General features: G+C 32.3%; 1 protein-coding gene across 1 annotated transcript; it reads left to right on the top strand.

Annotated features, from left to right (window-relative positions):
* The first annotated feature begins 3,072 nt into the window (after nucleotides 1–3,072).
* LOC145578990 (NAC domain-containing protein 104-like) lies at nucleotides 3,073–5,686 on the top strand. Its single transcript, XM_081636281.1, has 3 exons — nucleotides 3,073–3,491; nucleotides 4,797–5,074; nucleotides 5,326–5,686. Exons 1-3 carry the CDS (start codon nucleotides 3,323–3,325, stop codon nucleotides 5,464–5,466), a joined length of 588 nt encoding a protein of 195 aa, XP_081492407.1. The 5' UTR covers nucleotides 3,073–3,322; the 3' UTR covers nucleotides 5,467–5,686.
* Nucleotides 5,687–9,716: the final 4,030 nt, after the last annotated feature.

Below are 9,716 nucleotides of genomic sequence, written 5' to 3'. Positions count from 1 at the left end.
TTCTTCTTTTTAGGTTGCCCAACTCCATTTCATATTATCTCTAACTTTAACTTGGTATCAGAGCTTCACTTGTGAGTATCCCACACATGAGAAAAATGAGAAATTGTTTCCTCTTTTTAAGTTAAAAGAATTAATTCTACTATCACCAATTGATTTTAATATGAGACTTCATTTGGTCTTGATTGTAGACTGAACTCTCCTTCTCCTTTGAAAAAATAACATAATGGAGTTAGAGGAATTTGTTTAAATGTGACATAATATACCTCACCATCAACGCCACCGTACCATACAAGATCCTTGTCAATAATGCATGGTAGGCATGGGATTTTGTAGTGTGGTAGTCGTGGTATGGGACTAACCCTAACAAAATTGCATATTTGATTTCCTGCAAAACCAAGCTAATATGCGTCAATAGCAAAATAGCAACAATTAAAATGCAAAGCAAGGACAACAATTGGGGCCACAAATCAACACATGTTCTTCTAGCTAGTATATATTATGGTCTCTCTTAATTACCTTATATGAAAGAAAGGTCACTCAATTTAAGAGAACTACTTTACAAACTGTTATTTTTTTTTTTTTTTAAATTTCATTTATTTCGAATTTATTGGTTTTTACCGCCTACATTAAAAAAAAAAAAAAAAAAAATTCACCACCACCTAACGGATTCTGTCCATGAATCCGTTAGTAGGGCCCACTTTTATGACGTTTCCTCTTCATCTCCCCCGATCTTTCATGTCAACCAGCCGGCAGTGAAATCGACTCACCTCGGTTGGTCAGAGTTTCGAGTGGGGCTAGGGACGGTCGAAATTTGGTGTTGGCTAAAGAGGGGGTCGGAATTAGGTGATGGTTAGGGTTTTAGGAGTGCGAAATTTGGTGGTGGTTAGGGTTTTAGGAGTGGTCGGAATTCGGTAGGAAGGGGCTTTATGGGTGATGCGTTGTGCAGTGAGGTGGCTGTGGCTGGTGCGTTGCGGGTGCATTGGTTGTGGCTGGTGTGTTGTGGGTGCGGTGGATATGGTTGGTGCGGTGACTGTGTGTGTTGTGTAGTGCAGTGGCTGGCTGTGCGACAAGTTGGTGGTGGGGCTGGTAGCCAGTCCAGCGGTGGGGCTAGTAGCTGGTTGGTGGCTGGGTTTTTTTTTTTTTTTTTAAAAAAAAAAAAAAATTTACCCAATAATATGGTGACACATGGACATGGTAGGCCCTACTAACGAATTTATGGATAGAATCCATTAGTTGGCGGTGATTGGTGGTAAAAGCCAACTTTAATTTTTTTATGTGGTGGTAAAATAAAAACTTTTTTTTATGTAGGTGGTAAAAACAAATAAGTCGTCTTTTAAAGGTGATAAAAGTCAAAATTTTCTTAATTTTATAACAAATCTTTGACTTAACGAATTGACCTAGATCCAGCGATTTTGATCTAGCAATTCTGCTAACAATTTTAAGTGGTTGTATTAGGTGCATGGTACAATTAAGGTATTTTTCTCGGTATTAAAAAAATATATGTATTCTTATGCTCATGTAATGCGTGTTCTTTATGATGAGCATTTAAAAAAAAAAAAAAAAAAAAAAAAACTGGTTATATTTTTTTAATATGCAATCAGATTAGTTGGACAGAGAAAATTCTTAACTCTATCTCATTAAAAAAAAAAAAAAAAAGGAACTGGTTATATTTTTTAATATGCAATCAGATTAGTTGACGGAGAAAATCCTTAACTCTATCGTCTATTAGACTATTACTATTAGCTCACGTTAATATAAAATTTCATCTAAAAATAGAATAATTTAAGATCTGATTAGGGTAGGATTTTGAGTCATGTCAATTTTGGACAGTCAATTGGTTGTAACTTTATAATTTAGTTCTAACTTATAACATCAGCAAAAGCAAAGCAAAGCTGACTAATATTAATTCTTTTTCTGTTACTTTATAATTGAACATGAAATCTGACGAATCCTTAATTCAGACAAGAAAAATCTGCCAAACTGATAAAACTATGTTGATTACTAGAAAATAATTACTTAACAAATACGTTAGTTACTTAGTTGTACTAATGTAAAGTACAATAAGATGTCAATCTCAGAAATTCCAAAATAAATCCCAATCTCACCTTTACAGGTAAACATAGGAAGTCTACTGTCTAATGCCTACTCTAACTCTCTAAGACTAAAAAAAAAGCCAATTTCTTTTGTTCTTTTGTTCTTTTTTCTTTTTTTCTCAATATTTTGTGAATACCATTATTTAATAAAATGGATTTGGTCCACAATATCGTTCACCCATTCGATAATAACTTTCATAAGTTATTCTTTAACATGCCATTAAGCAATCACGTTTGAGCTATCCTCTAATTATATGTTTAAGTAACCAACATTTTAAAGTGTAACTCAAGGTAATTAAATACCAACTTTAAAAACAACAAGGCAACTTCTTCAAAGATATGTCCAACTTTTTGACTAGATTGATATAAAATTTATACTATTTACATTTCATAATCTTCAGTTATATTCTCTATTTAAACATTATTCACAAACATTACTTTAATCAATATTTATAATTAACATAAGAAAAAATATAATAAGAGTATTGTTAAACTCACACATTTTAAGAAACAAACTTTCACATTAATTTAACAAACATGAAAAAGTGAAGAGTATTATAAGACGGAGGTAATATATCAGTATATAAAGTGGTGTTAAAAACTAACTCAATCGACTTAATGTGAAACCATTCGAACAGAACTTGATTCAAATTTCCACTTGTATAGACATAATAATTTAGTATAACTCAAAATGTAAAATAGACCCGACTCAAATTGATCTAACTTATTGCGATCTAAATATATAGTTTGGTTTTGATTAATTAATTAGCAACCTAGCTTGAATTGGTGTGGCCTGGCCTCCAAATTTAAAAAACACGTACCGTTAATTGAAAGTATAGTCCAACGTTTAATTGGTTACCCGCCGCCTTGGCAGCACTCAAAAAATAAAAATAAAAAAACCTTGCAGAAAAAGCCAAGTTATGCCTACCTCTTTTGCCTAATCTAAACATTTATATTTTCATTAACATTTAACATTTAACATTCCTCAACCTCTCGTGATCACACCATCTTATTGCTGCTTCTGTTTCACGTCACTCTTCTTTCTCTCCCTTTAAATATCATCCACAACTACCTAGTGGACTCAAAACACCCTTCAATATAAATACATACGACCTTTATTTTCCTTACCATTTCTATCTAGTATTAAACGTACACTACTCACTTTATATTATCTTCTTCTTCTTCTTCTTTGTCTTTCGTCGATTTCTAATTAGTGTTGTTTTGTTGTTATGGCGGATGATAATCATGGCGATAGCTTGCCTCCGGGTTTTCGATTTTGTCCTACGGATGAGGAGCTTGTTGTTCATTTTCTTCGTCGTAGAGATGCCCTCTTACCTTACCATCCTGATGTTATTCCTGATCTTGATGTTTATCCTTACAATCCTTGGGAGTTGGAAGGTAACATATATATTTTTTTATGAAAACACGCAAGGAGTTTCTAAGCTAAGTGTTATACAATAACATATATTTATTTCATTGGTTGTTTATTTACTAGTGAATTTAATATTATGGTAGTACCACAAGATCTGATCTATCTGTAATACAAGAAATGTAAATCCTTTTTTTCTTTTGAGCAAAATATACACGAGTGTAGTAGTGTGGTGATAAAAAGTTAGGATTAGACTCATTAGAGTAAAAGTACACAAGAAGTAGTCTACTAGGCACTTCTAAACATAACTCTTTTGTGTTGTTCGTCATTCCTAGCTTATAGACACTATTAGCTAGCAAGTAGCAACAATATAATCGTATCCTTCTCAACATATATAGTCCAATTTTCTAATAAATCCAACTTAACTTATCCTTATGAGCTACTACGTATACAAATAAAGATTATGTCATTTGAATGATATACATCAAAGAATGGGATAATTAAGAAGTTTTATTTATGTAATATTTTCCCTCGATAATACAAGTATTTTTTGTTTCAAGTATGTTATAGTATATGGTATATTTTTATTTGACATTGATCGAATACATACCATAGTAGTACGTCACACGTCGCGGATATAGAATAATGAGACGTACATGCTGGTTTTCTAAGACTATATAAACTAAGTAACATACGCAGCATGCAAACTGTAATACCGTACAACTTGCTTGTTTTTGTGCATTTCTTAAATTTGAAACTAAAGAGAGCAATCATATTATTCTGTACCAGATTGATCATTTTTTGCACCAACAAAAACCACCACTTTATTATTTTCATCATCAATTAGAAGCAACTTAAAAAGTTGGAAGGTCCCATTTTCCATATACAATAACAAGATGTGGGATCATATGTTTTAAAATTCCGATTCATATATTAGCTAACGATGATGTAACTCGTCACTTTTTTTAGGTCATTACATACTCCCATGCATGCATCCTAATTAATTTCATTACTCTGTTCATTGAATCTATATATACTTATTATATCTCGGACACTAAATAATTTCCTGGCCTTCTTCTAAGTGATCGATCATTCAAGTAGTTACCACGTATAAATCAAATAAAAAGAACATAGGAACTAATTAATCACGTACATGTTGTACTGTGACTGTGTCATCGTGTTATATAATGTGTATGTATATACACAACATATCATATATAATATTTACGTATTTAATTAACCATATGAACTCTAGATAATTTATGCAATGATTATTTCTTAAGAAACCCTAATAAATTATGAAACTAGAATAATATGATTGAATCATTTTACAGGAAAAGCATTTTCGGAAGGAAGTAAATGGTACTATTATAGTAGAAAGATGCAAAACAGGGTGACTGAAAGTGGATATTGGAAACCAATGGGAATGGATGAGCCAATAATGTCGTCAAGTAGTAGTAGAAAAATAGTTGGTATGAAGAAATATTACGTGTTCCATATTGGCGAGCCGCCTGCCGATGTTTGGACCAGTTGGATAATGCATGAGTATATACTTCCTGACTCTGGGTCCACCAGTAAATCTGGCTCAAGAAAGAGAGGCCAACCTAAGCTAGTAAGTCGCCTTTTACATTATATACACTCACGATGCAGTCGATATTCAGAGTTAGCTTGAAATAGTCATGTTATTTCTATAATTTTCTTCTTATACAATTGTAAATGTGACAATCAATATCTGTTGTATATGCATTAAGTTTAGAGTAACTTTCACTTATAGTTTTTAACAATCAATGCATAAAAGGTTGAACATATATGCATTGATGGAGTAGTCGTATTTATCCTAATCTGTTAATTGAATGATTGCAGGATTATAGTAAATGTGTCGTCTGTAAGGTGTATGAGCGAAGGAATGATGATGATGATGGTGATAATGATACTGAGCTTTCGTGTTTGGACGAAGTATTCTTATCTATGGATGACCTCGATGAAATTAGTTTGCCAAATTAAGTGTAATTAATTAAAACTTTGTATTTCTAGGTCACTCATCACTAGATATGATGATGAAAAATCTAAGTTTAATAGTCATAGTTGACAAAAATGTAGAAGCAAATGTGATGACAACCACCAACATATGTAGTTGTTCATCTAATGATCATATAGCATATGGGAAGTCTTCAAGAAAATCCAACATTTTCCTCTTTTGTGGAAATTGAAGTTACAATTTTTATATCCTGGCCTTTTTGTAACTTCACGGATCTTCATCATTATTTTTTCAAAGGTTTTAAATTTCAACTTAACTAAGGAAGTAAAAAAAAAAATTATAAAAGAAGTAAGAGTGCAAATCAAGTGACATGTAACCTCTAATAAAAGGACATGTGGCACATGCTTGTTCTTCCAAAATCAAATTACAAACGGCTATTAGTTGTAATTCCGAAATTTTATGTGCATGTCGGACATGTTGACTCTATTTTGCACCATATAATCCAAAAGCGGCTAAAAAATATTCCCTATCAATGAACTAGGAAACCTCATAATTATTTGTAGAATGCCTAAAGTAAAGTATGGCTAATTATACATAAATGAGGCATATACTCATGCATGCTTACATGTATATAGTAGTATATACATATTATATGTATATTTTTGGATATTTAATCATTCGGTAATTCTAACCCGTAGTTTACAAGCCCACAAGATTAAGACCTCAATCCTTACAACTTATTTTGTCTTCTATCAATACTACTTCCTCCTTTTTATTTTAAATGTAACACACCTTTTGATAGGGGTGTAAATGAACCAAGCCGATCAATAAACTACTCAGGTTCGAGCTCGGTTGAATCTCGTTCATGTTCGTTTATTTAATAAATGAGCCGAGTTTGAACAAATTTTGAAACTCGTTTAATAAATGAGCTTGGACACGAACATAGATATGCTCGTTCAGATATGTTCATAAACACCTCGTTTTTTTATTTTCACGAACTATTGGTTTATTTCTGTTCATGAATTATTGATTTATTCACATTTGTTAATTTAATTATTGAGTTTATACGGTGTGATTAAGATTTAATTATTATCCTACTTTTGAGATTTTCAAATGTCAAAAGTACGAAGCTCGTTTATTATTAAGTTCGTTCATGAATCACTCATTTATCAACTTGTTTAATAAACGAGCTATTCATGAACCGTTCGTGAACATACATTGTACTAAATCAGCCGAGCTTGAACCAAATTTTGAGCTTACTTGAAAGTCGGGATCGTGCTCGGACTCGCCTAAATTAAATGAACTGAACATAAACAAGGTAGTACTCAACTCAACTCAGCTCATTTACACCCCTACCTTTTGATATACTGTTATAGGAGTTGATTAGAGTGGTTAAACGAGCTCGAGCTACTTTATTATAAAAAAAAAAAAAAAAAAAAAAAAAAACGCAACACCAAAGTGATAAATTTGGACAAGTCTCAATGAGTCTTAACAAATCATATATTTGAGTCTTAGGGTTAAAGTGATAAATTTGGACAAGTTTTAGTGAGTCTTAACAAGAATTTGATGACATCATTTTCAATTGGGACCACAAAAAATGATGTCACATCCAAGTCTTAAGACTTAGGGCTAAACTTGCTTAATCTCTTCCTCAAAGTGTGTGTCAATAAGAATGTGTGTTGCATTTAAAAGAAGAGGATGTATTAGTTTAGACTAGCTTGTTCTACAATAATGAAAACAAGTTCATTTATACATACTCACAAATACATAAGTTTCTATACAAAAAAGTTTAAATAGTTCAAATAATAAAACTTTCGATAATACAAGCTCAAATAAGCTTGGATCACATAAATTGAAACAAATTAAAATAAATTGAATAGACCAAATCCTAAAACTCAAATTTTTAGGTACATATGTTGAATCTATCTTAGAGCTATGATGATCTAATTCAATATTGATACTCTAAGTTAATTTAATTGGAATAACTTTCTTAACCTTAAACCTAAGTATGTCTTTGGTATATTATATTTTAAAGTCTATTATATTAGTAAAATATAAGTAGACATGGGTTTATCAAGTTGGGTTGATGATCAAGGAGATACTCACGTGCTGGTAGTGAGGGAAGGAAGTTGGGAAAGTGTGGAGCCCAAAAAGCACTGTAGGTAAATAAAAAAAAACTTGTGCATATTGGAGTTTGTCTTTCGTTCAATGTTGTGGCGCTTTTTAGCCCTTTTCTATCAACCTTTTTAATGGGAGTTTTAGTGGTTAGTTGTCTTGTACCACAATTGTTGGATATTTAATACATGCCTGCTGAGGATAGCATGAGATCATTTGTGATGCAACTATACAACCATGTTTGTGAAGAGAATTGAGCTCATGACCAAGGTAAAGATGACCCCATAAATTGGTTTCGTTGTGTTCTATTCAACTTATATAAGTAAATAGTTGTTTAATTCGGAAACAATTAGCTCATTCTATATTGATTGGGTTGCTTATTTAAACAAACGTTTGTTTGATTCAAAAACGATTAGGTCATACTATATTGTGTACTTGCATATATTCTAGGGGTGAGTGTAGGGCAGGTCATGACAAATGTTTTTAAAAATCGTGTTTACATGTGACGAGAAGAAAATGGAAAGAAATATGGGTAACTTTTGTGACACTATGAAACTTTTGTTGTTTATGGGTAACTTTTGATAGTTTAAGGATAATTTTCTAAGATAAAAGTAATTGGGCAATAAGTAGAGGTGATCAAATTCGGATCGAACCGGGCTTTACTAAGAAAACTCATGTCCAAACCCATTAAAAAGTGTCGGGCTTGTTGGGCCTAAATGGGCTTTTCGGGCCAAATCGGACTTTTTTTTTATTAAAATTGTTTTTTTTACTTGCTCAAACCCCTCTGTTTTTTTTCTGGGCTAGACTTGCAGGTCGAGCCATAGTTGATCACCTCCTAATAAGGGTACCTTTTGTGTGATTAAGGGTAACTTCTATATAACTAAGGTTAACTTTTATGTTACTAAGGGTAACTTTTGTAATAATATGAGTAACTTTTGGTATACAATAATCGGATGCACATTTAATTTATTGTATACCCGATGAATACAAAATTCTTTGTTTTCAATAAGTCTGCATTAAGGGTCTGTTCTGATTTACTGAACTGAATTATTTATAAAAAAAAGAAAATTAGGAATTGAATTGAAATGAAGTAAAGTAAAGTGAACTGAACTGAAATTAAGGTGAAGATAAAAAGTTACTCGGTTAAACTTTCAGAAACAAAGTATATATACCACTTTTAATGTTTGATTGAACCCCATTGACTAATGGGTAAAGTAACAATTTTACAGAAGTCTATTGCTGACAAACTTTTTATTTGACTTTGATAGTAAAATACATAACGATTGAAATTTGTCTCGTGTGGTAATGTTCTTAAGTTTTTAATTCTTTATGGCTAATTGAGTCAAACTTCCTTTTAATCGTTTCTCCTATACATTTTACTCATGCATCCCACTAATTTTAAAAGGTGAAATGTATTACATTGAATTACAACAATTAAAGAAGACCATAATTAAATGCTAATTCCTTTCGGTTCACGCCTCTTCCCCCCTTTTCCCTTCTCATCTAATCATCATAAAACACAACCAAAATTACTATGGGGAATTCAAAATCTAACTTTGCATATTAAATTACCAAATAATATTACATGGAGAATTTACATAAGTATTTGCTAAACTTCAAGTCTTCAACCACTAACAAAACGGGAAGTTTTACTTCTTAAATTAGCCTCAACATGGGTCTCAAATACACTAATAAATCTTGTTTGTACAAAAATTTGGTTAGTTGATATCTATATAGGATAGTCGCTCCTGCAATAGCGTGTTCTGTGTACGGCCACACCATGTGGCCGCTTTTAAAAAAAACGGAGTAACTCCTATAATATTGAAAAAGTTATCCCTTATTATAGTTATTGAATAGTTCTTAAATTAAATAATAAAGTAACCCCTACAACACTAACAAAGGGAACTGAGGATGTCAGTGGAATAGGTTTCCCCCCAATGGCGTAGGGATAGCTCTAGGTTTGGCGGGTAGTGGGGCAATGATGGGGATAAAAACTATACCCGTCATGGGTGATGGGGTGGGGGTGGATTTTAGGTATTACCCGCCCCATCCCTGCTTCGCCCCACTCACCCCGCTTCATACCCGTCTATCCCCATCCCATACCCATCTATATATTTTAGAAAATAATTGTATAATTTTATACTATTTCATAAAAATAATT

This window comes from Chenopodium album, chromosome 14 (genome assembly GCF_948465745.1).
Source record: "Chenopodium album chromosome 14, dcCheAlbu1.1, whole genome shotgun sequence".
NCBI classification, from domain to species: domain Eukaryota; kingdom Viridiplantae; phylum Streptophyta; class Magnoliopsida; order Caryophyllales; family Amaranthaceae; genus Chenopodium; species Chenopodium album.
The sequence above is the reverse complement of the archived record's forward strand: the minus strand, read 5'-3'. Positions and strand labels throughout refer to the sequence as shown.